At 39.5% G+C, this 27,881-nt stretch overlaps 2 protein-coding genes across 3 annotated transcripts; one reads left to right on the top strand and one right to left on the bottom strand.

Annotated features, from left to right (window-relative positions):
• Positions 1 to 3: 3 nt before the first annotated feature.
• Positions 4 to 19,641, bottom strand: LOC113022602 (SPRY domain-containing protein 3-like). 2 transcript variants are annotated; one of them, XM_026168176.2, is made up of 11 exons: positions 19,527 to 19,637; positions 17,958 to 18,104; positions 17,785 to 17,860; positions 12,695 to 12,819; positions 11,629 to 11,761; positions 11,342 to 11,530; positions 6,195 to 6,344; positions 4,335 to 4,392; positions 3,591 to 3,710; positions 3,380 to 3,504; positions 4 to 2,280 (listed from the first exon to the last, which is right to left on the bottom strand). In XM_026168176.2, the coding sequence occupies exons 2-11, from the start codon at positions 18,083 to 18,085 to the stop codon at positions 2,146 to 2,148; spliced, it is 1,239 nt and encodes a 412-aa protein (XP_026023961.2). In that variant the 5' UTR covers positions 18,086 to 18,104; positions 19,527 to 19,637; the 3' UTR covers positions 4 to 2,145. The 2 variants fall into 2 exon arrangements, with proteins under 2 accessions (XP_026023961.2, XP_026023962.2); XM_026168177.2 differs by having other exon boundaries at positions 1,720 to 2,280; positions 19,489 to 19,641.
• A 5,015-nt stretch (positions 19,642 to 24,656) lies between these two features.
• Positions 24,657 to 27,131, top strand: LOC113021715 (insulin-like growth factor-binding protein 6). Its single transcript, XM_026166427.2, has 4 exons — positions 24,657 to 25,151; positions 25,497 to 25,525; positions 25,653 to 25,772; positions 25,887 to 27,131. Exons 1-4 carry the CDS (start codon positions 24,842 to 24,844, stop codon positions 25,992 to 25,994), a joined length of 567 nt encoding a protein of 188 aa, XP_026022212.1. The 5' UTR covers positions 24,657 to 24,841; the 3' UTR covers positions 25,995 to 27,131.
• Positions 27,132 to 27,881: the final 750 nt, after the last annotated feature.

Raw genomic sequence — 27,881 nt, forward strand, 5'->3', positions numbered from 1 at the left:
TAGTGTGATGACTTTAAATATTTTATTAACATTTTTGGCATATTTATCTGATTGCTTTAAGAGATGACAAGAAAATACAAAAAAGTGAATTTGATATGAAAGAAGAACATATATAAGAAGGGATGTGAGGGCAGGATAGGTCTGTTGCAACAGCTCCTGCTAGACATGGTCACCAAAATGGTTTACAGTACAGGCTGATGTGACAGTATGCTAAACGTTATGTCAGCACACAAGTAGCAGCAATGGAGCATAATTAAATATTTGCTGACCAAAAAGAAACAAAAACATCTGGGATGCACAAGATCCATAAGAAGTTTCTGCCTAAAAACATCTACATGAATCAATTCCAACACCCGCATGGAGGCACTTGTTTGATATCTAAATGTGATCAATATTCTACTGTAAGGTGTTTTGACTTCACTGATTGACGGTGCAACTGCAGCTGATAAAAAGACCTAATTTACAGAACTGGACATAAAATTAAAAACTTTAAATGGTGGCGTTATCAGCAAATGAAGACCCACTGCCATATTTTTATGAACATCTCACAACCTGTAACACAAATGCACCGTCTTCTGCTACAACTTAACTATCGGCAGAGGAAATGTAGAGATTTCTTAACAAAAGACTTTTGTAATAGATTATAGTGGAAAATAATGTGACGCAAGAAAAAAAAGGGTGAACATGAAAACGTTTGGCTGAATTCAAAGTACAGCCCAAGATAACATCACTGCAGAAAAAAAAGACAACATATCATTTTCAAATTTGATTTTCAAATATACCTGAGAGCAGCAAGTAGTATTACAGTATGGCTTCTTTTTACACATTCAGATCTATAGGCCAACAGTCCAACTAGTGAGAAATTCACTTTATGCAAATATAAGGCCTTAATTCTTGCCCTGACAGAGTTTGATAACTGAGAATTGCTCTTCAGAGTTTTCCTTTGGAGACATTTGATATGCATTTCTAAAACACTTAATGATGATCCATAGAAAACACACTCAATATGAGGATTACATAATTTTTTTCCCCCCTGAAAACATCAGAAGTCTCCAATGAGTTTGGCATTTCTTTTCATTGATATAAACATCTGTGATTTTCTTGGTTGGTTGATGGAAAAAAGTAAAGAACATGTATGTAGTTACACTTTGACACCAAGCACTCAAGCATTCAAGGGAAGTGAATAAACAGGACTATGAACCTCATACTGTCACCCAAATCTATTTGAGCTTCTTCCTCTCACATGGTTTTGATTTTAATCATAGCAGATTTTCAAAAAAGGTAAACAGCACAGAGAGTTACAGAAAATTTCTGCTTATTTAAACAGCTTTCAAAAACACAGCAATTAAAGGCCATTAAACAGTTTTGATGTAATTTCAACAAATTGCTATTAAATTTAATTATCTCATAACTGTCAAAGCATGTGGCTTGAACCGTTTCCACAAAATAGGCTGTAATGCCTCCATGTCAGAACAAGCACACATACCTACAAGGAATGGAGCAGCTAGTTTTTCCTGTAAACTCACTGTTCATTTAGTGCACAGCTGTTTCTTTGGAAGACTTTCTGAGGATTTTCTTTCTAAACTACGACTCTCACCACTGAGTGTCAGTAATTCACTGTAAGTAGGAAGAAGCAGCAGAGCTGTGAGGATAAACTCAGGATGGCTGCAGGCTGTGAGAGTGCCATTTGCTGACATGCATTATTGCTGATAAGTAATAGGGTTCATTTGTTAGCTCATGCTCTTTCTGGACTTTCACATTCATTATTCTGTTGAGCCTCTTTTTGACATTTTATGCCCTTTTTTAACTTTAAGATGTTTATGTATTATTGCTACAGCATTACTCCATATTCTTAAAAAATCTCAGATTATTTTAACAATTTTTTAAGATATACAATTTTTAAAAAAGCTATTTTTTAGGCACATATTTAATATTAACTCATAATTCTTATAAAAGTTTTTGCCAGCATATTAACTTATTCTTCCAGCACGAGGGAGCCACACTCAGCTTCTACACTGGAATGACTTTTCCGGGAACATTCTGGAATTTGTTGATTTTTACCATCGGATCTCCAAAATGCACACAAGCTCATTCCCTTGTCCTTGCTCTAATCTCACCATTTAGCTCTCATTTCCTCCACCCTGCTCATCCACTGAGGGGGTGCAGGTCCACTCTGACCTTCTCCCCAGTGCTCATCATGCCAATGGTAGGATAGAAGCCTCCTACAGGTAAGGCCACTTCCCTCCGGCCCACCACTTTTCCATTCCGGGTGAAGAACACCTGAACAACAAAGAAAATATATTAAGACTATCTGCTGGGAAGATGGCATATACAGTACTGTGCAAAAGTTTTGAGCCACCCCTTATTTTTTTATATTTTGCTTCCATATGAGCCAGACTTTACTGCAGTTTCTTAAAGTGCTCTCCAGGCTTTCCAGAGTCTTTCAAAGTTTTTCTTTTTCTACTCTTATTCACTCTAGTCCTCGCACCTCACCATTTTCAGACAAGTTCAAGCAATAAAAAAGTGACCCTAACTCAAGGGATGAACCAGGGTTGTGCCTACACATAACAGATAGCTTAGAAAATAAATAGTTTCAAATGGTATCCTTTTGCACAAGAAAACTCTCACAAAAACACAACTTTTGCTCCCATTTTAGTTGAATCTACATAAAAATGCCAAAGATAACACAGTCTAACAGACATAAAATTGTATATTTGCATTTTTGTACCTACAGTGGTGTTCCCAAAGTGCCATTAGCTGAAAACGTGGCATATGCACTGTGTGTAGTGTTTACTTAAAAAAATGAGCAGATTGTAGAGGATTAAAAAGGAAATAGCAGGTCTAAAAAATATCTACAGCAGATGACCAGTGTATGAAAGTCAAATCCTTAAGAAATAGGAGGAAAAAATCCAGTAAAGACCTGACACAGGACCTGAGAGATGCATCTGACCCTTCAACTGATCCATCTACTGTTCACTGAAACCTCAACAGAAACAGTCTCAGTGGAAGGGTCGCTGTCAAGAAGCCATTCTTAAGGAAGGGAAAAGGCTGGGGTATGCCAAATTACACAAGAACTGGACTGAAAATCGGTGGCAACAGGTCTGAAGGAGTGATGAATCCAGATCATTTTTCAGCATGATAATGATCCCAAACACACTGCCATCTTATCACACTGTGATAAGAAAGAGTGCAGTAAAAGGGGATCATACCAAATACTGACTTTCAAACTCATCAAAACTGTATAAATTCTGTTTTTTCCTTATATACTGTAAATTCATTTATGGCTTTATTGTTTTAATAAACTGCTGCACCTGTTTCCCATTTTCCTATCAAAACGTAAAGAAATGATTCGAATTTTCACACTGTGAAAGGATCTCACCATGACCTTCCTCCCCTCTAAACCTTCTCCCTCATCCTCATCCTCATCTTCATTGTTTGCATAAGAATCATTGTGAACCTCAAAGGGCTTAGCAACCCCATCGAAGTCCCAGTCGTCGATCTCATCTGAAAGTACCCAGTAAGAAAGCAAGTCAGAGGCTGCACGTGTGAAGGCACTTTGAAAAACGTGCGAACAATATAAACACGTTCACCTCCGCCATCAATGCTGAAGTCACGCGGAAACATGATGCCGCAGCCCATGATGTCCCCTTCAAGGCAACGCGGCCCAAACGGGTCCCCGACCCCACTGCCGTGGAACAACTTCCCATCATCTATGAAGAACAACAAGGGATCTGATTACAACTTTATTCCACATTAACAGGAGTATTACATAATAAAGAAACAAATGCCGATATCAAGATATAAAACAACATCTCTCATCTGCCAACATGTAACAGTGAACAGTGTAAAGAAATATCCATCGTTCATTTTCCAAAGAAGTGATTCTGGACAAACACACGGCCACTCCAGCAAGCAATTTAGAGTTTCCATTTGACCTGATCTGCATGATTTAGACTGTGGGAGGAAATCAGAGCAACCAGAGGAAACAGACATAGACATAAGGGAGACCATGCACCAATTACACTGAAACAATATCACTCTGAAGTTTACATCTTTTTCCAAGTGCTGGGAGTAAAATAGAGCTACTCAGGAATCAATCAGAAACATTACGTTAATACAACTTAAAGCAATGATCAGGAATAATAACCATTCAGCCCTTTTTAAGATCGCTGGAAACATTTGTTTGGTGCCATTTTCTGTGTCACTGATGGCAACACAATGATTGTGTCCACTACAAAAAACATTGTGACAATGGGACTCAAACATGGGCTTGATTGGAGTTCAGACAGTGACACCTAATCATCCACCATCAGGATCAGACTGAGCACTCTCACCTGCATGATAAGCTATGGACCCTCTGCTCCAACCCGGATGTCTGTTTTTTGGATAGTCCTGAAAATCAAAAAAGAAATTAGCTGTGGCTGATGATGGAATAAATTACTGCTAGGCTGATTGTTTTATTATATACATTTATTTCTCTAAGATGGGATGCTTATCATGACTTTTTTAGACATAATAGACGTCCTAAAGGTGCTGTTCAGAGATGCCCAGCAGAACTCTTGTACTGTTTACAATTATTCAAAGCTGCGAGGGATTCTTTTACCTGAAATAAAACCTGCCTGACGCTGATTTTATAGGTCTATGTTTAGCCTAAATTTAGGTGGTTAAAGTATCCGCACAAAGCCACGTACACAGAGCACTGGAGTGATTGTGTGCACAGTCACAGGTAGAGAAATCGCACGTTGCAGTGAAGAAGATAAGACTGGAACAATACCACAGGCAAGTAAATAGCAGACAGTGACACCAAAAGGAATGCACTATAAACAAGTGTTCCTTTATCCAACATAAGCAATGATTGAGCAACTAGTAACTTAAGCATTTGTTACCTTGAGATAGAGAGAGAGAGAGAGAGAGAGAAAGAGAGACCCTTGTTTAGATTTTTGCAGCAAGAGGTAATACTTCCCATCAGCAGACTGATGCATCTCGCAGGAGATGACGGGGGATGGAACTTAACCTCAGGAATGACCGTTTGATGGATTTATAATGCTCCACTAAAACCGCAGACACACTGAGAAAAACAATTCCTGGAAAACAATCAGCACAATGACAGAGCTCTATTCTCCACGACGTCTGACCCGAGGGCACGGCGTGCCCACACACAGTAACTAACAGCAGAGGAGTGAGGGGGAGCTTAATGTCAAGGGTGTCTGCAACAGCAATCCATTACCTCCCAAGCTGAGAGCACTATCCCAGCTGGCAAAGCAGTGGTGCGATTATGAAGAGTGACGCTCAATCAATTAGCGTCCAATAACTAAGAACAGCGAGCACGAGCGAGCTGGCGGAGAACAACGACATCTGAGCCAAACTTCATTTCATATCGCTCATTCAAATGATGCAATCGCTGCAGCCTGAGCAATTATTACAGTGTTTTATTTGTATTAAACAGGATGTGCACAGAGTTCACATGAGGCCAGAGGTAGTTTGTTTTATCTCTGATGTGTAAATATTTAACAGATCTAATTTAGTTTCAAAACACAGGACATCATTTTCCACTTATGTAGGATTTACTCCACATAAATGATCCTGGATGGATGGATGGATGGATGGATGGATGGATGGATGGATGGATGGATGGATGGATGGATGGATGGATGGATGGATGGATGGATGGATGGATGGATGGATGGATGGATAGATAGATAGATAGATAGATAGATAGATAGATAGATAGATAGATAGATAGATAGATAGATAGATAGATAGATAGATAGATAGATAGATAGATAGATAGATAAGCCAGAGGAACTTGTGCAATCATTTTTTGCTAATCTACAATGATTGACTATTTGGAAATATAGAAGAAGTAGGACTAACTTTCCTATTCAGGAGGGCAGTCAGTAAACATGTTAGCATGCATATGGAACAACCTTCTATGGAAAACCAGATGTAGCGGTAAAATGAGACAATATTTATTCTGTTGTTAGCTTTTCCTCTTTCGGTCATCCATCACTTAGACTGGAAACAGTGAGAGCAGTGGGGCAAATGAGGGAGAGCGATGACGAGGTGTTAGAGGGGCAAAGAGAAGTTTTCTTTACTGACAGATAACCACGGTGTGTGTATAGTAAATTAACCCTTGTATCAATGTCAGTGACATGTGATCATTATCGTGATGACTGTAACGAGGAGCCTCTTACCCTGCGTGCCAGCCCCAGTGCAATATAACACTTCTCTCCAGCATCTGTGATCTCCAGCTCATAGTAGTGGAAGCGTGTGTTCAGAGGCCGACGGGCTTGAGCCAAGCCCACATCCACGATGCTCTTCCCTTTCCCTACGTACTCCAGCAGCTGCAGACATGACCCATCAGACATGTTAAACATGCACAGCTAGTAGGAGAAGTCATTTAATATTACATGCAGACATTACTTTGAAAACAGTATCAAGATGAATCTGATTAGGTAGCAAGGTACTTTATACCTTTAAATATGAAAAATGTGTCTATAGGTAATTTTAAAGGATAAAATAAACATGAAGTTGTATTTCACTCTTATACATAAATCCCCAAGCACCTAAACACAATTTCTGTCAATTCACCACATTCAGGATTTGGTGCTACAGCTGACTAGAGGCGAGTTACATTATCAAGCTTCCCTAGTGCTGCAGTTACATTATGTTTAAGCACATGGCATTATCTCAGAATCGAGTAACTAAAGTCCTGCCAGATTTCCAACGTAACTTCTGTTCTGCTAATCTCAAAAACACAGTGAGGTCCATATGTTTTTTAAACAAAGGCACAATGTTGGTGCAGACATTTAGATTTGATTCAACAAAAGTTGAATGGCTGTTTGGGAAACAGCCATTTTAATACACAGTCCCTCACTTTAAGATGATAAATATTAATTTAGCATATCAAAGCAACACAATTATGAATACAAGGTTTTTTTTTTCGAGGATGAAACCTCTTTGCAGTCTTGGACTGCCAGAAGTCTAGAAGCCATGGACCAAATGCCGTTTCCTTTCTTGAAATGCTCTGCCAGGCCTGAACTGCAGCCGCCTCCAGTTGCTGCTTGTTGTCTCTGCATTAAGTTAATACATTTCTTTGCCTTATGAAACTTTTGGGTTACTTCTGCAGTATGGTCATTATCCGTATCCTTCAGAATTGATCCTTTTACTTCTATCAGCAGTCAGATCATCAATAAACCCTCTCTATTTACATTCAAGTGTCTCCTGACTGTAGACTTACGTCCTCGAAAGTGTTCTTCACTTGGCTAGATGTTGTTGTTGTTTTTCTTAAACATGGATATAATTCTGTCATCATGTACTTTAGTTATCTTTGGTGGCCTTTCAGGCTTTCTGGTGTTGCTGAGCTGGTCATTCCTTCTTTTTAAGAATGTACTGTTGATTTTGGCCTCTCCTGAAGTTTTTTTTCCCATTTCTCTGCCATCTATTTTGGATTTTCAACCCAACAATGGTCTCCCTCACTTGTGCTGCCATGTCCCTGGACCTTGTATTGAGAATTTCAGAGAACAGATACAAAATGCAAATTCATCTGCGTTATATATTTTGAATATTGAGTGAACAGACTTCACCCGGCCATAAAACGGTTTATCAGTCCAATTACTTTTGTGCCTCTGTAAATGAGGGACCATGTAGAAAATGGTATGGTTAATGCCACATTTTTGCTAAACCCCTTGAATTAAATCTGAAAATCTGCACTTCACAACATCTTGGTTGTTTTGTTTATAACAGTTGTTTGTTACAAAGACCAAAATTACATAACAAAAACGTGTTACTGTCCAAAAACATGGACCTACCTTTACATGAATCACTACTTTCAGAATTTATTGCAAAAGCTTTGGAAGCCTACAGAGATTACTGAGACGTTCCAAAATAATTTCTCCAATAGTTGAATTTAAACAGCGTTGCTTTAGTCAAGTGGGTGGTCAGTCAAATTGCATGTGTAACTCTGACAGCTTAAAAGACAAAACTGGAGAAAGAAAGTTTATCCGAATGATTATAACCACTACATTATATTTGACTGCTAGTGCAAGCATGTCTGATTCTGCACCAGCTTGATTACAGCTTCTGTTTCAGGTTGCTATAAACATTCGCTAAAGAGAGAGCATGTTTCCATCTAACATTAATGCAAGAAGAAACCAGTGTTACACGAACCAGTCAAGCTAAAGTTCATATCCATATCTAAGACCTTTGACCTTTTGGATATGAAACACTACCACTTATTTTATCTTGGAAATTTTGTTAGAATTACTGAGGCCAAGTGAACATCTATACCAAACTTCATGAAATTCCCAAAGGGTATTCAGAGCTGGCTGATGGACGAGCTGAAAACTTAACGCTTCGGTTGTCGCTGGTAAAACCCAGGCTGCAACGCTGTGCGTATCTTTCTTTCTATGACAGAAATTAATTTGTCATCTCTGCATTTAACTGTCTGGGTACGAAACTGGGGCTGCCCTGTTTCGTACATGCAGCCAAGAAACTCAGCCCTACTAATTTCATTCTCTCTCCACAGGACCCATTAAAATGTCATCGGAGCAGATGAGGACATGTGCACATAATATGACCATCTGAAGATACCTTCATTAGTTAAAAAAGCCAGAAGTGCTCTGCCTAAAATCTCATTAAAAATAAAACAGTTACCCAGTGAACTCCTTTTTTTTTTTGTCACAACGAACAAGTGGGATTAAATTTTTATTATGATGCCATTTTGCATTCTTAAATCTTATCTAATTTATTATTTGTTAAATCAGTATTTACCCCTGATTAAGTTCTGGAGAAGTTGAATTTTTTTTGTTCTTCTTTTTTTTCCCTCACAGCTATCATCTGGATTACAGCTGCTAGTTAATCATTCAGTAACCTATAAATACCTGTGCCGATTTCAGCTCATGACAATATTGAACTTGATGATATAATATTGTTGTGAAAAACGAAAATGAGATTCAAGTAGATAAAGAAACCCAAACATCTGAGGAATTAGTTCTGATTGAATACAATCTTAAAAGTCCTGCGGCGTTCTTATTGATACCACTGGCAATGATCCACTGTTGCTGTTGTCAGTAGCAACAAAATAAAGTGAGTAACAGAATGATACTAACGTGACACATAATACCAACAACTCCATACCTACTGCAGTAAAGCAAAAGCAAGACCCAGCAGCAGACAGACATGTGCCACAGCGGATGTCTGTCTGCGTGCCCACACACAGCCATTCAACTTTTGTTGAATCAAATCTAAATGTCTGCACCAACATTGTGCCTTTGTTTAAAAAACATATGGACCTCACTGTGTTTTTGAGATTAGCAGAACAGAAGTTACGTTGGAAATCTGGCAGGACTTTAGTTACTCGATTCTGAGATAATGCCGTGTGCTTAAACATAATGTAACTGCAGCACTAGGGAAGCTTGATAACTGCCCATCTGTATATGGAGATTCACATAGAATGGCTTTAATTTAAGATAAAGGTTGATCATCTCAGTCTTTTATAGTTAGTCTGACTAATGCATGCGCATGTTAACCCATTTAGGTATTTGCTAAGCAACATGAAGACATCGCAAGATATTGTTCATATTTTGATTTTTGTGGCTAAAATGAGAAATTACTGTCACTAAATAAAAATGATATGATGCTTTTAGAAGGTGTTGTAAGTACATAAATGCTACAAATGGGTCACTTTATCACACTGACAGATGGTTGCTAGGCTCTTTGATAACATCTGATATAGATAAGAATATTTAGGGACCTAAGCTGTGCCTGTGTGCTGATTCTGATTGCTCAACTATTGATTGTGTAAGAGAAGTTCACAAACATATATTATAGTCAGACTCTATAAAGCTAAAAAGTATTGCTATAGAGCTAGGATGCATAATCAAAACGATGAATCCTTGCAATGCTGTGTGTGAAATCCTCAAGAGGCTTAGCCTTTTGCCAAAGGACCATAACATTTTTTTTCTTAAAGACCTGTCTGGTTAAATAAATTAAAAAAGAACTTTAAAACTCGTTGTGCTTTTGGCATCCTAGTGCTATCCTTAACTTGTGTTCCTGAAGGTCAGGCTGGCTGTTCATGCTGCAGCTTGCAGGCCCTGCACTTACACAGGAGAGGGCCATGTTTTTAGAAATAATGGATAAACAAATGTGCGGGTGGCATGGAGGTTACTCTAAGAGTGCAGCTTTTGTGTGTATCAACTGCTGAGTCAAACAAAAACATTGCAGCCAAGCAGTCAAGGGGGGGGGGGGGGGCAAATGTAGAAAGCCAGAGTTGTCATTGAACAGCTTGGAGAAAATGTTGCTTATTTTTCTATTGCTTTGTTTCACTTTAGTACTTCTTGTCTTTACAATCTTGAGTATTGCAGTCACAATTTCTGTCACAACATCAGCGTTTTGGTTGTAATGTGGGTGATGATGCACTAATTCCATCAATGATATTATACATGTGAGCACATTTCTTATGTTAACTCTTTAATTCAAAGCCCTCTTTTAAAGGAATATACATGCACTGAATAAATGGTTTATAGCACAGTATAGTTTAGCTGTACCCAGCCACATGGGCATAAACGTATAGTATTTGTCACCAGTTGCTACAGCTTCTTAAAGGTTTAGAGCCAGTATTTAACCACAAAGTGAAAGTCTTTTGATTTAGAATCTGTTTTGTGAAAGTGTCCTGGGTTAAGAGCATTAACTTGTTTTATGATGACAGAAGAAACCAGAGATCCTAGAGAAAACCAGCACAAGCCCAGGTGACTATTTGGTAACCACTGAGCCATCATAATAGTTACAAACAGTTACTGTACTGCTATAAAATTATATATTATCCTGTTTGCCTCTATTCATGATAATTAATTAATACTTAGATAAAGGCTTACACCACATAACATTATGTTATATTTTTTAATTGATTCTCTTACTTTAAATCACTTTAAGAAGACTCAGATGGTGTCTGAACATGCTGGATCTCGCAAGGGTTAGTTAGGGTTAGAGTCATGATTCTTCCTGATTTAGCAATAACATGATGGACAGTTTGAAAAGATTACCACATCCAGTTCAGCAGAACCAGACAACACTGTATGTTTGATCTACATTTTCTTTTTCCTACATTACTTACAATACAGCTCTGACAGTCTATTATACACTATTTTAGTGTATTATGCCATTAGCTGCCAATATAGCTCCAAGCTGCTATCCTCAAGAGACATATGAAGCTCCGTTCATTTTCTATTCCACACCACCTGATATTTTTCATTATCTACGCTGCTTTGTTGCTCAGTGAAGTGGCTCATGTTAGGCAATTTAGCATCACATCCTCAAGGCCAACCTGTTCCAAAGGACTTACCGTGCCAGTGACCTTGACATCATGGAGACGAGCCCAGTCCTCTTCGTGACTGTCAACTATCATCTGTCCATCATCCTCCTCCATTCCCCATTCAGCATTCAGGTCCAGCAGCACTTCTTCACCTAAGGAGTGCATCCCCACTGCAGGGTAGAGACCATCGGGAGATGCTGGGATCTCCACATTGCCAACCTGAGCACACAATCAGACAGTTTTTAAGAGATTAGCAGCGAGAATATATGAAATCTGTGTAAAGTGATACAAAGGCACTTATGGGGTGCACTACTTACTTCGTGACCATTCTTGGTGAAAAACACTGTTAACTGTCCATCTTCACCATCTAGTGATATTCCACAACCGATTCTGTCACCTCTGCAGCATTTTGGACCAAACTGCTGTCCTACAGTGTTGCCATTATACAGCCTGCAGAGAGACAAAAAGGAGAGGCCATTTACCTCGCTACAGTCACTGTTTCTATCTTTACAAAAAAATAAAAAAAATCAGATGAAAACGCCTTAAGTCATTGATCTAAGGATCTAAGGTACTGCCTTATGTGCAACTGTAAAAGTAAGGAGTTGTGTCATAATCCAGCGGTCCCCAGCCTCGGACCGGTACCGGTCCGTGAGTCGTTTGGTACCAGGCCGTGAGCGTTGAGGCTCAGGTGTGAAATGTATAGTTTTTAGGGTTTTTATCGGTTTTCAGCATTATTTTGTTATCGTTTTTATCGTTTACTCTGTTTTCCTGGGTCTTTTCACGTGTGTTATGAATAAATTTTATTTTTTTCGGTACCGGTAATAGTTTTATTTTGTTGTATTTATCCGCGACACCTTAAAGGCCGGTCCGTGAAAATATTGTCGAGCATAAACCGGTCCGTGGCACAAAAAAGGTTGGGGACCGCTGTCATAATCTATGTCTCGCTCTCTTTCTCTTTCCAATCATTTACTGTCAAAGCTCAAACAAAAACACACGATATAAAACTGAAAACTAATGATCCAAAAAAACTAAAACATGCTTGTGTACAGCTGATGGCTTTCAGTTCCAGGTCAGTGTGCCCTTGGTAAGTTTTCATCACTTTGCACTTCATTCTTTTGAAGGGAACATACAGGAAACCTTCACAAAGTACATAACCACACCTGCTCAATAAATCCTGATGTACAGATCGACTATTCTTCGTCCAGTTGCTGAAAGCATTTTATTCTGCTCCTTCAGGCTGTTCCCAAAAGTATTCAAACGAAAGTGCTATGTTTCTGGTTCCTCAATCATGACTGACACATGAGCACACACTGCTAAAAGTGCTTTAATGTGGAGCATATCCATATCATGAATGTAACTGTAAAGAAAATAATTGTCACATACTTGCCATCATCAGCATGGAAAGCCACAGAATTTGGTAGCCAGCCTGGTTGATGATCCAGTTTGTAAAACTGAGGCACCAAACCGACAGCAATCATTCCCCTCACTCCTGTTTCGATTATAGTCACCTGAAAAGACCAAAAGCACTTTTACCATCTATTAAAATCACTTTTTAATGGCAATAAGAAGAAAGTGTGTGGTCCTTCTAGCTGCTCCTAAATCCAAAAGCTTTGAAACAACCTGCAACAGAATCAGTGACTTTTGTTAAACTGCTTCCTGCAACACAATGATCTTGTCTTTTTTTAACTGAGAATTATTATCATTACTCATCTTGTACTATATTTCATATTAACTTGTTGAGCTTTGCATTTTTGTGTCCTATGTTCTTATCTTTAAACTTTATCTTAAATGTGACTTATATTTTTTAGTTTTGTCTTTTTTTGCCTTTTGAATTTTCAATTCCATTTTCAAATGTGATATAGAAACAAAGTTATTATACTTTGAAATGTAAAGATGCTTTTATAAAAAAAAGTGAGACAGTGTTTAGAAGAGCTGCAGTATGAGACCAAGCAGGGAGGTTAAAGGATGCATATGCATATCTTGTCTTATGGTGGCAGTTGGAGGACAAGGCCAATTTAATCACTAAGAAAAAGACACATGTTCAGAAATAACCAGGATTTAAGCTAATTCTTGCATAATGTATTATAATGCTGATGACTAAAAGAGATGTTAATGACTAGCATGTTTAGCATGTTAATATTTGTATAATATAATACATGTAAAATATTGTATTTAGAACCAATATGAACCTGGTTCTAATGGAACGTTAGTACTTTTGCGCCAACATAAACATCTTTTGTTTATGAGTCCTTATTGAGTCATAAAGTAAAGAACAGCACTAAAACAAATGCTGATGGATATCTGATCATGTATATCCTGTTGTTATTAATACATTTTATTCAACGTGGTTTTACCTACTAGTTAAGAGTTTTTAAGTATTTTATCACAGCACAGAAACTGATCTGAAAAACCAACTGCTAGGGTCCTGCAGGTTTGTTTGCCTCTACTGCAGATCTTTTACATGCTGTTACATGTTTTATTTTGGACTTGCACTCTTCGTCTTTTCACTTCATAACGTTTCCAAACCAACTTGATCCCAGATCTTTGTACAACCCCACACGATGGTTCAAAGTGAATACTCTTAAGTAACGAGCTGGGCTGCACCACTGTTATGATAACTAAATGGTGACCATATGTCATCATCCCCGGGGAACTCTTAAAGGACACAATGCAACTGAAGCACTGCTGGCAAATCCAGGGCAAAGAGAAAAGGAAACTTTTTAAGTTTTTCCCATGACCTCAGCACTCATCTCCTGAGAGTAAGAAGCAATATTTATTTCTTTTTTTGTTCTACTGGAAAACATGTGGGTGAACCCTAAAATCTGCAATCAGGCCAACAATTAGCATCCACTTAATCATTAATTAGTTGAAAAGCCCATTTGTGCAAATTGTATTCTTCTTCCTCCTCCAAGGTAACTCCCTGTATGGGAGTGAGTCACTAGGGTGAAGCACATGAAAGTATCAGTCTTGAGGGCTGGTTACTTTTTCACTCTACGTCAGAGCAAGCAGGATGTGTGTGTGTTGGCAAGTTTGAACATGGCAGATTCTGATACATTCACTGTCCTGGGATTTTTATGTTGTACAGTATGTAGATTACCAGAAAATGTAAAATAAATACAGGGTGCATGACTTGAAATGAGCTGTGACTATTTGAACTATGAACTGATTTGTCAGGGATTAAGTGACTGAATCATCAGACTCAACAGCTCAAAAGTTACCACCGAAACTTAAACACTGAGTATCTGTTTTTCTTTTTTTAAATTACAAAACAAGTATAATGGAGACCCAACTGGGTACTTTTGCTGGTGCTGATTAAAGAAGTTTTCAAGTAAACGATCAGAATCAGAATCTATTGATGCTGACAGTAAAATCTGGCAGCCCTACGAAGAAAGAGGCATTTTGTAGCCTTCGAGTAAACAAACATATCCTTAAAAAACTGCATGCTGAAGATGGCAAATACTAGCCTACGTAGTTAGCTGGCAAAATTGACAATCATTTGCTAGAAATGTGAAGTTTGATTTTGCAAATATTTTTCTAGAATACTCACAATAATTTAAAAAATCAGTTTTTTAATTAAATGAAATGACACTAGCTACCTTTAGATAAAGTGCGTTTTCTTCTTTGTAGCATGAATTATGATTAAATGTGATTGCTATCATGTACTGAAGCTTCAAGAACAAATATTTTGAACCATGGGATCTTTCAAGGTCCTCCCTTGATTCAAAAACATAGGTTCAAAAGAAAAAATGAACCCTCAAGTGAAACCTGGTAAACTGAATGAGCTGTGGCTGAAAATTACAGCTACTGGAAATATGTACAGTGTTGTTTCAAAAACATGCAGGTATGACTTTGAGAATTTGGCTTCAACAGCACAGAATGTAAAAAAAACAAAACAAAGGAAAAACCTGCCAAGTGATTCCACAAATCACCACTGCAAGCTGAAACATCTTCGTTTCTCAAAGGCATCATTTTTCCATGAAGTTTCATGATTCATCTCTCATCATGACTCCAAAAACGAAAGGGACCTGCCAAGTCTTCTTGTGTCACACAAAATAAAGAGGGAGTGCCAAGACTGAACTTCCTATTACACAGTTTCAAAATTAAATGTACAAGAAATTAATGTTTGTATTTTTCAGCCACACAGTGACTGTGGATGTTTGATCCTTTGACAACCACCAAAATGAATCATCCATCCAATCGTCTATCTATCTTCTGCTGATTTTCTGGGTTCGGGTTGTGGGGACAGCATTATAAACAGAGAAGCCCAGATTTCCCTTTCCCCAGCCATGTCTTCCAGCTCATCCGGGTGGGGACACCCATAGGTGTTCCCAAGCAGGCAAAGAGATATAATCTCGTCAGCGAGTCCTCAGACTGCACTGTGGGCTCCTTCCAGTAGGTTGTGCTCGAAACACCTCACCTAAGAGACATCCTACTCCAAGCCACTCATGGTGACCAACGACCAAGCTCCTCATAGAAGCTATAGAAACTCTATACAGTCCAGCCACCCTTAAAGGGAACTCATTCCCGCTGCTAATATCCATAACCTCATTCTTTCAGTCACTACCCAGACAATAGGTGATGGTAGGAATCTAACGCTAACCGATGGGTAAAACACAGCCTCACCTTTACACTCATAATAACACACAATTGATAATCAATTTTTTCTCACCTTTAGGAGTCTGTCTATTCTGTTTAACAGTTCATGCGTCACTCGTGAACTCATAATCTTTTCATATATATATATATTAAAAAACGACTCATTGTTGAAACTCTGCATCATTGTGCTTTGAGCTTTTAGTGTCATCTTGTAGCATTAACACTTGAGAGAGTCGATACCTGGTAAAGCACCTAGCCACATGACTACACTATTTACAATAAAGCTATCAGATTACAATCACAGGCAACCTCATACTGTATGTAAGTAATACTTAATAAAATCCTATGACAATTACAAGGTTTTATTTCTTCTAGCTACTCTTTGTTTAATGTGTACAATTACACAATTGTGCAGTTGTAGGCTCAGTGTATAAATGAGCAGTTTATAAAATGTGCTGATAACTTCTTGCATTCCCAGAAACACTGCATGTTACTATATAGTGAGTGAGAGAAAGCCTTGCTGGCTGTAAACTCCCTCTGGCGCTAACAGTCCAACAACAGGTGCAAAGCATGGAAGAGGAGAGGAGAATATTTTTTACTTTTTTTTTTTACATATTTGAAAAAATAAGAATAAATTACTGTAGCAACAACCAAATCGAAACAATTAAAAATTAAACAGAAATTATTATTAATTTGTACTGTTGTCAATGTATTTTTGTGCATTCATATTGATTGAGTGGCCTGAACACAGACAGACTCTGTATGAATACTGAGAGTTTTAAATATACTGCTGAATATTTTACAAGTGCCTGATGATTAGATTCAGTTACTTTCAGGCTCAGACGGGACCACCATTTCTGTTCCTTAACACCACACAAAAGAAGTTCTTCTGTGCACAATCACTTTCATTACTTGAACGTAACTTCCACATCAATTAAACTGCATACTGCGGAATGAACACATAATATATTCAAGTCTTCTAAAATTGCACTGTCATGTGGAAACAGGCCCACGGCTTTTTTATTAACGCTGAACTACAATGACAGCGCAGTAAAAATACATTTAAAACATTTTTTGTTCAATACCCAATTGGGTTTTGTGAAATGTGAAAACCTCCATTCACAGAGGTCATAACTGAGAGAAGCCTACACTAGAGAAAGTCTACAGAAGTCTTCGATTTGAAAAAAACAAACAGTGAAAACAGTCCAGCTCAGAAATGAAGAGGGTGGCAGAAAACTTGTTGGACTTTCCAACATTACATCATCAACTAATCAACAGTAAGAGTGAACTCACAGCAGTAAGAGTGAACTCACAGCAGGCAATCCACACTGTGCCTGAGCATGTTTAACCCCCCTAAGATCAGTGTGTTTGGCCAGTGTGAGTGTGAGAAAAACTGGGCACAGGTACAGTTCAGTTGGCAGGGAATTAGTGTATGAGCATGGGAATAATAGTTTTATTACAAAGAGCTTGTTAATTTCTAATTAACAGATGTACAGGTAAGGTGAGAGGACAGTGTGTGACCACTTTCAAAAGTCAATTAGAGAGAGAGAGAGCAAGTTTCTGAGACAAATTGAAGCGTACACACACCCGTTTCTTTAGGTGTAGTGTGAGTGTATGACAGCAGACGAGAGGGGAAATCCATGAAATGATGCCTGATGTGAATACACCCAAGAATGGTTCCCAACTGTGGCCATTAAAACCATATAGCTGGTCCCAATTTCAGTTCTTTAATGTGGCAATCAATCCAAGATATCATGGTTATGGACACGTACATTGTGTTGCAGAATAGGCAAGACAAGTGAAAACACAAACATCAGCGAGGTTACAAAAATGATCACAATGGTGTTTTAAGTAAACGCATAAGTTGGTGCACTTACTTCAAAATAGCGGTTTCTTTTCGACAGTGGCCTGGCCGCCACAAAGCAGCCAACTTCATCTGAATTCCCATGATACCTACAAAGAGATCCGTAATAATCAGCACTTAAGTGAAATCGGATGCCAAATCAGTAGGAAGGTTCTCTTCCATCTCCCAAAGTGGCATTGCTTTTACCTGAGTACGTCACCATCTCTCAACATCCTTTTGAGTCTCTCCCGGTAACGCACAGCTCGCACCTCACGAATTTCTCGTATTCGCCTCCTCCAGTTTAGAAAGCGATAATGAAGGTTTATGTCGTCCATGTCTGAAAACCATCACAATCTAGAACACAAAGAGCACATCTGAGATAAAATACTTGGTTTTAAAACACCAAAAGTTACTGTAAAAGTGGACCACTCCACCAAATTATGAACAAGAAGTGTTGTTATGCTGACTCTATCGTTTACAAGGCACAGAGGTTTAGTTACTATATAACTAACATGAGTTTATGAGGAAAAAAATAAATATAAATGCAGTCACCAAAAGTATAAGTTTGGGAAATTCAGGGGCAGCACAGGACCTCCTTAATAAAACAGTAATGATTTCTGACCACAATATTGTGCAATCAAACAATACGAAGGACTTGGGTTTGATCCTCAGGCCAAACCCTTCCTGTGAGGAGACTCTGTTTTTCCGTTCACATTTAATCCTACTTTCCAAAGACAGGCAAAGGCCTGGACAGGGACTTCACCCTGCCAACAGGCACGAACGTGAGCCCCCCCATTGTGTTGGCCCGTGACGGACAGGTTTTTCCCGTGGGCGACCTACACGCTAACCGAACTGGGGCTGACTCAAGAATAGACTGTCTCATCTCAAGATTCCCATGAATACATGACTCCCAGATTCACTTTGTCTCTTGCTCACTTTTCTTTATTACGTGCTGATAATATAAAGGCAAATCACTTACTAGTAAAAGGATGCGAGTACACATATTTTTTCCTAAACTATACTTTATTCTTATAATATTCAGATTACTATCAAACAAGACAAAAAACTGAAACTGAAAAGCTTAAAAAGCAGGAGTTGAAACAGAAAGTTTTGTATTATAAATGACAAATAGATTTGCACTTCACCTGTTAGTTACCCAATCGGCTGATGTCTCAGGTCTACCTCGGTGATACTACTTTCTAATATTATAAGAATATTATAAGAAAGTAATAATATCAAGTCTATAATCAAAGCCGTGCCGACTCACGTGACATTACACACAAAGTTATATTTTTCTTTTTTGAAATTCAAATTCACCCTTTACTATAGAGGTATATTTGTCGTGAACGGTGATGTGGATATTTTCTTTTCACTGAGTCAGAGGTGGGTCATTATACAGACATGCGCAGAGTTGAAAAAGTCTAAAAATGCTGCCATACACTACTGAAACCTTTGTAAAATACGAGTCACTATCATGCATATAATATATATGCGTGCGTTTTTTTGTTTTGCCAAAGAAAATAAATATGAAAGCCGTAAGGTCGTACTATCACTTTGTTTCCTGCCTTTTAACCACTACGATTTACTAATTTACGAGCCTTCCCCAAACACGACACTGCATTTCCCAAACTACAGACAGGACTCTGTTGGCCGGCTAGCTGCTTCAGCGCCACAACATTATGTCGCTTTGTGGCTGATTATATGACGTAAACATGGATACAATAGAGTTTATACCCACACTATTCAAAGTCCTCCTGTCTTATAATGATTCCTTACTGTTTTATAACTTGTAACGCGTCGTTCTTCGGCTTTTCTTCCAATTTTAAGGAGGTGAACTATGCCACTTTATGCAAAGCCAGCGCTGTCGGAAGTTCCGCCTCCTCGACCAATCAAACGTGAGGATGAATACGGAGAGAAATATTTAACCTGCGCAGTGCCGTGAGACAGCGATGCCGTTTGTAGTTTTTTTTATTTTCCCCCTTTTGATTTTACAGTTTGCGTTTTTTACGTCTACATCCAACTCTCTTTGCATATGATAAGAAAAGAAGTAGCGTGACCGACTCAACAATACTTTAAAAATAAAATAAAATATATGTTTTACTTTATAAATGGTTGGTTTTACTTTATTTGACCAGGTAGGTAATTATTTTGCTCCTAGGAACGGACTCTGAAGTATTGGTTTTAGAGCATACAAAACGATGTTGGGATGTAGGCTGGGTACCCTGCTGAACATTCCCCTGCAGATACAAGTGGTCCTTGATATATATATATATCTATATATATAGATATATATCTATATATCTATATATATATATATATATATATATCTATATATATAGATATATATCTATATATATAGATATATATCTATATCTGCAACCGGAGTGCAACACGAAAAAAAGTAAAAATAAAGAAAAAAAACACACACAAAAACCCCACTAAAGCTCACCACCAAAATCCCGAAACGAAAGTATTTACAACAAACTATTTATTTACAACAAAACACCAAACTATTTACAACGGGGGGAAGATCGCGCCCATGACACACTGAAACACAAGGCTTAAATACATAGAAGGGGCAATCAGGAAAATGGACAACAAGAGGGAAACACAGCTGGGGCAAATTAGAACTGACGAGACAGGGAAAATGTAAACTAAACACACTAAGATAACAACAGACCTTCAAAGTAAAACAGGAAACACATGACAATCACGCAAAAACAAAACACTGACAACACCGAAACGTAACATTTCCCCCCACCCAAAAATCAAACATGTAACCCCAAGTGAAATGTTTGATCAAAACCGGATGAAGGCTGGTGGAGGCTGGAGCGGTCCCACGGACCCTCCAGCGAAGACGGATGAAGTCTGGAGCGGTCCCACGGACCCTCCAGCGAAGGCAGACGAAGGCTGGAGCGGTGCCTCGGACCCTCCAGCGAAGACGGACGAAGCTGATGAAGGCTGGAGCGGTCCCACTGACCCTCCAGCAGACGACGAAGGCTGGAGCGGTCCCTCGGACCCTCCAGCGAAGACAAACGAAGGCTGACGAAGGCTGGAGCGGTCCCACTGACCCTCCAGCGACGGCGGATGAAAACAGACAAAGCTGATGGAGGCTGGAGCGGTCCCACGGACCCTCCAGCAGACGACGAAGACTGGTGCGGTCCCCCGGACCCTCCAGCAAAGGCAGATGAAGGCTGGAGCGGTCCCTCGGACCCTCCAGCGAAGGCGGATGGCTGAAGCGAAGGCAGACGAAGCTGATGAAGGCTGGAGCGGCCCCACCGACCCTCCAGCAGACGACGAAGGCTGGAGCGGTCCCACAGACCCTCCAGCGAAGGCGGATGAAGGATGGAGCGGTCCCTCGGACCCTCCAGCAGACGACAAAGGCTAGGGCGGTCCCCGGACCCCCCAGCGAAGGCAATCCCGGACGAGCCCCCATATGTTACACCCCGGCCTAGGCAACCGGAGTGCAACACGAAAAAAAGTAAAAATAAAGAAAAAAAACACACACAAAAACCCCACTAAAGCTCACCACCAAAATCCCGAAACGAAAGTATTTACAACAAACTATTTATTTACAACAAAACACCAAACTATTTACAACGGGGGGAAGCTCGCGCCCATGACACACTGAAACACAAGGCTTAAATACATAGAAGGGGCAATCAGGAAAATGGACAACAAGAGGGAAACACAGCTGGGGCAAATTAGAACTGACGAGACAGGGAAAATGTAAACTAAACACACTAAGATAACAACAGACCTTCAAAGTAAAACAGGAAACACATGACAATCACGCAAAAACAAAACACTGACAACACCGAAACGTAACAATATATATATATATATATATATATATATATATATATATATATATATATATATATATATATATATATATATATATATATATATATATATATATAAATATACATATAAATCAAAATAGTCAGAACTGAGGGGATTGAACTACCAGAAGGCAACATTGCAGACATAGAGGACAGTTACAAGTACTTGGGGATCCCGCAGGCGAATGGGAACCATGAAGAGGCCGCTAGAAAAGCTGCAACCACCAAGTACCTGCAGAGGGTCAGGCAAGTCCTGAGGAGTCAGCTGAATGGTAAGAACAAGATCCGGGCCATCAACACGTACGCCCTGCCCGTGATCAGGTACCCTGCTGGGGTAATAGGCTGGCCAAAGGAGGAGCTAGAAGCCACTGACATAAAGACAAGAAAGCTCCTTACCATGCATGGAGGGTTTCACCCCAAGTCCAGCACCCTGAGGCTGTACGCTAAGCGGAAGGAAGGGGGCCGGGGACTGGTGAGTGTCAGCACCACAGTCCAGGATGAGACAACGAACATCCAAGAATACATTGGGAAGATGGCCCCAACTGACCGAGTGCTCAGTGAATACCTCAGGCAGCAGAAACCCAAGAAAGAGGAGGGAGACGAGGAACCAGCATGGAAGGACAGGCCCCTGCACGGTATGTACCACCGGCAGATAGAGGAGGTGGCTGATATCCAGAAATCCTACCAGTGGCTGGACAAAGCTGGACTGAAAGACAGCACAGAGGCACTAATCATGGCAGCACAAGAACAAGCTCTGAGCACAAGATCCATAGAGGCTGGGGTCTACCACACCAGGCAAGACCCCAGGTGCAGGCTGTGTAAAGATGCCCCAGAGACAATCCAGCACATAACAGCAGGGTGCAAGATGCTAGCAGGCAAGGCATACATGGAACGCCATAACCAAGTGGCCGGCATAGTGTACAGGAACATCTGTGCCGAGTATAACCTGGAAGTCCCGAGGTCAAAATGGGAGATGCCCCCAAGGGTGGTGAAGAATGACCGAGCTAAGATCCTGTGGGACTTCCAGATACAGACGGACAAAATGGTGGTGGCTAACCAACCGGACATAGTGGTGGTAGACAAACAGAAGAAGACGGCCGTAGTGATCGATGTAGCGGTTCCGAATGACAGCAATATCAGGAAGAAGGAACACGAGAAGCTGGAGAAATACCAAGGGCTCAGAGAAGAGCTCGAGAGGATGTGGAGGGTGAAGGTAACGGTGGTCCCCGTGGTAATCGGAGCACTAGGTGCGGTGACTCCCAAGCTAGGCGAGTGGCTCCAGCAGATCCCGGGAACAACATCGGAGATCTCTGTCCAGAAGAGCGCAGTCCTGGGAACAGCTAAGATACTGCGCAGGACCCTCAAGCTCCCAGGCCTCTGGTAGAGGACCCGAGCTTGAAGGATAAACCGCCCGCAGGGGCGTGCTGGGTGTTATATATATATATATATATATATATATATATATATATATATATATATATATATATATATATATATATATATATATATATATATATATATAAATCAAAATACCATATATATTATTGTCTAAGGAGCTTGGAAAGAAAAGCATCTGGACCTCTTTTAGTTTCTTGAAACTTCTCATCTGAGAAGCTTATTCAGATCTAAGAGCAATTGGTGGAGAATCCCAGCTTTTTAAGCCCTATTGGGAGTGTACCTAAGAGGGTCCGGGACCCTGGTAATTCTTAGTTTTAAATTGAATTTATTTTTATTCCACGTGTTTATGAATTTAGTTATACATATTTCATTTTCACTTTGTAACAGATATTTTAATATTTTAATCTAGTGGATTAGTGGCTCTGTGGTGTAATAGTCAACACATTCACCAAGATTCCCAATCCATTCGAACCTCAGGGGTTCAAAAGCTCCTAGTAGTCCCAAGGCTGGATAAATAGGAGGGTTGTATTAGGAAGTTCCTCTGGCATAAAATCCGTGCCAAATCAAACATGTGGATCCATCCGCTTTGGCAACCCTTTGGGAAATAAGGGAGCAGCTGAAAGTACCTTATTTATCTCTTTTTTGGATTATTTTCTTGATTTTGAAATTTCAAGCAAAACACTGCATCCCCCTCACAGCTTCTTATGAAGTTGAACGTCAGTTTGTGAGCTGGTTTACAATTGTATAAACCGGCATGGAAAAAAATTGACATAAACACTGAACTTAAGAGTAAGTTTGCTTCTGGTGGGGAAAATGAAAGCAGAAACCTACAAGTCCTAGCAACCATGAGATATTAAACGTATCAATTTTATGGCAAAATACTTTGATCCTGTCCTTTAATTTCATGTGTTTGTGATTCACAAATGCGGAATTTACAGGGCGGGACTTTTAGCTTGTGGCTATTGATGTCTTAGTCATCTTGCCTTCAGCGGCACTCCTTCAACCTTCCGGTGTCAATCAGTGTCAGCTTCAGCCCTGAGAATCTGTAAACACACTCTGAGAACACACTGTCGATTTAGCAGATAGCGTTTAAAAAAAAAAGTAGTGACAATATCAATAAAAAGGTTGGAGGTGTTGGAGTGCCAAAATGCTTTTACTGTTGTTAACAGAGAAAAACTTCTATTATTTGGAGTGTTTTTTGAGGCTATAAAGCCAGATTTATTCCTTGTTTTAACTATTTTTACTTATTTTTTATTATTTTTTTATATTCAAATCATTTTAATATTAAATTCTGCTAGAGATTTGAATGCCATTGAAAACCGTGGTGTAATGAAACTAAATTTATGCTGCAGAAAATAAAGTGTCTTTTTCATCTTTTAGCCCTACCATGATTGACTGGCCATAATAACGCAGCACCTCCGTAAAAATATGACGATGATAAATGATCCTCTAAGTGGGGAAAAGGCAGAGCAATGGTGTAGCAAACGCAGCATCACTTGTGATTTATGTCAATGTAGGAAACATAGCTATCCAGTGGCATGACAGGCAACAAATGGCATGAGCGTGCGTGAGCACGTGTATGTGTCAGAGACAAGTCAAATGGGGTGTGCTCAGCTGTGTGGAAATGAGAGGAAAGCTAACATTCTCCATCACGTATCCCTCCCATACCTTTCCTCTTTAAAAGCTGCTGTCAGTGGCGTCTGTCAGCTGCATTATCACTTGCTGCTCTCAGCTGGAGCAAATTATCCAAAACTGGGAACAGAGTTAGAAAAGGGAATCTTGGAACCGTTTATTACTGCTACGAGGCTGCACTGGAACCATTTATTAGCAGACAACTTTTAGTGTAAGATGTTGCTGTGTTTAAACATCCTGGTGCTGGTCCTCCTGCAGCTGGCTTGTTCAAACCCACTGACCACACCGTCCAGAGGATGTCCTACCTGCAGAGGAAAGCACTCACAGAGGCAGCCGTCTGTAGAGGTAAATGCCACAACTTTGGCTCTTGGAGAGCCGTGTGGCGTCTACACTCTGAGCTGCGCCCACGGTCTGCGTTGTGCACCTCCAGACGATGAGCCAAAGCCCCTGCGTGCCCTGCTGGAAGGCAGAGGAGTCTGCAGTAATGCCAGTAGCACCAGCCCGACTAAACCGGTCCATGTTGCTGGTAAGTTTCAGCTTACTTTTTTGGGAGAAGCTATGATTTAATCAGTGAGAGAGAAACATTATGGATTTAGGAGTAATTGAATACTTATTATTATTATTTTGCTGTTGTTGGCTGAGATACAATCTTAAATATCACATTTATCTCGAAAGTTAAATGCTTTTAACTCACTGCTTTTCAGGTTATTATCATGTTATAATGGAAATTGGAGTATGACTAGAGAAATCAACATGTGTTACCAAGCAAAAGATCTCAAAATGTGTGAAATCTTCCTCAATTTAATGGCATAAACGCTAAAATTTTAAAAACTGATGTTCTTGTTTGTTTTTATTTGCTTTCATACACTAGAAAGTACACCTACTGAGAATCCAGATGAGGTAAAAACGCTCATCCTGTACTGTATATCTATGTTTAAAAAACAAAACAAAACAAAAAGAGCACATTCCTGACAGTGAATTAAAGTAGGCATTACATATATCTGGTTAACTCTGTTCCTTCTCTCAGGCTCCATGCCGTCAGCTGCTAACGACAATCATCGAAGGTCTTAATGCCCATTTATTTACGTCAAACCATGATATCTACATGCCCAACTGTGACAAGCGTGGTTTCTTCAGAAAGAAGCAGGTGAGTCTCCAAATTAGATGATTTATAGGAAAAAGGGCTGATCTCACATTGATTCTATAGAGACCAGACATCTTTGCATTTAACTCTTTACTATGTCTGTTGTGTTTTCGGCAGTGTTGGTCATCTCGAGGTGGGCGGCGGCGAGGAAAGTGTTGGTGCGTTGACAAGAACGGCATGCCCCTGTCTACAAACACTAAACAGAAGGGTGGTCTGAGCTGTTAAATGCAACGAGGAGGCTGAAGCTTCAGTCCCTGTGTGAGATTACGATGAAGGCACACCAGACCAGTAAAGGGACCGAACACAGTGCCTCTTATGTGACTGTGCGCCAGCAGAGAGAAGGACATCGCTATTACAAGGCTGTTTAACAATCAGGTGAAACTTTAGTGTCCATGCGCCCTCTGCTGAACACATTAAAACTTTATTGGTTTGATGTCCTTTCATGTTAACCCTCATAACACGCGGCCATTTAAAAATGCTGTTTGCTTTTGAAGGGAAACCCCCTTTGTTCTAACATGAAACTGATTCTAAGTATTGTAAATGACAGCTATTGATTATTGGATTGATTAACCATAAATCAGTTATGATTTTTTTCTTGAAAAGAATATCTATGTAAGCATAGAGAGGCACATTTTCGGCATCCACCAGTGGCACATCGTGTTATTAATGCAAGTTTAGAATTTTATAGACTGACTGATCACTAGAAAAAAACTCTTTTCCAATTATAGCTAAAACCTCCAGGGCTGATTAAAGAAGCAATAAATTTGGTTAGGTGAGTGTCTGAGGAATCAGCCTCAGTGGGTTCAATTATATTCTCAAAGTGGAGAAAAACAAAATAATTTTATCCCGAAACACTTTGTTATTAGGAATGAGTCCTGCACACTGGTGTATGCCAGCTTTTAGTCCCTTTTTCTCCTCTTCCTCTCTAATCAGCTCAGGAGAAAGTCTTTTCCCCCCCATTTTGACACCCAGTCGAACCCACAAAAGCAGTTATTTAAGGTCATTTAACTTCATAAATTTCTCAATCCAAACAATAAGTTTAGAAAATATGGTCTGTCTTTTTTTTTAAATTTGTTTTTGTATCTTTTCAGTGTATTTATATATATTTTCCATATTTTTTTTAAACTTTGAAACCACTGTAATTGTACAACTATCAATGCTGTAAAATATCTCAACATGTAATCCTATTTATGTTACTTCGGATATGATATTCTATTTATGTTAACACTGATAGCGCCATTAGTGATTAAGGACTTGGGGGCATTTTTAATTTTCAAGACTGATATACGGCGAAACACAGTATTACAAAAATAAATGTAAGATTTTTATTGGTTATTATATTAAAGATTTTTTAAAATAAAACATGTTTTAGTTTTTTAATTTATCTGGCCCTTTAAACAGGAAGTCTCAGCTCTTTAGTCTAGTGGTTCCTGCAACCACAATAGAAAGAATATTATGATTTGCTGCAACAAGGGTGTCAAACATGTGGTCTGGAGGCCCGAACTGGCCCGTGGAATGGTCCAATACGGTCCACCTGGTGGTTTTGTGAAGTGTAAAAATTACAGCTCCCACTGTAATTTGCACCAGAAAGTACTGTGTTACAAGTCTTAGTGGTTAACAACCAAGCAGGAAGCATAGGGTTGCACTGGCCCCACAATGCTTATGCATGAATGAGACAGTGTATATGACTGTGAACAGGGCACTTCTGCATGTGCATCATGAGTATAACTACTATCAGGATAATTAATTTACTTAAAAATTGTTCATCACAAACCAACATTTAACCTCTTATGCAGTTCAAATAATATCATCCACACAAACTGGCCACTTTATTAGGTACACTTCTTTGGTACTGGGTTGGGTCCCCTTTTGAGTTCAGGACTGCCTTAATTCTGTAATTTCTATGTTGAACATTTCTCAGATATTTTGGTCTATATTGATGTGACAGCATCACACAGTTTTTGCAGAATTGTCAGCTGCACATGATGAAACTCTCCTGGTCCACAACATCCCAAAGGTGCTCTATTGGCTTCAAATCTGGTGAATGTGGAGGAGGCCATTTGAGCAACTGTGAACTCATTGTCATGTTCAATGACATGATGCACTATGCTG

The sequence above is a fragment of the Astatotilapia calliptera genome, chromosome 5 (genome assembly GCF_964374335.1).
Source record: "Astatotilapia calliptera chromosome 5, fAstCal68.1, whole genome shotgun sequence".
Lineage (NCBI taxonomy): Eukaryota > Metazoa > Chordata > Actinopteri > Cichliformes > Cichlidae > Astatotilapia > Astatotilapia calliptera.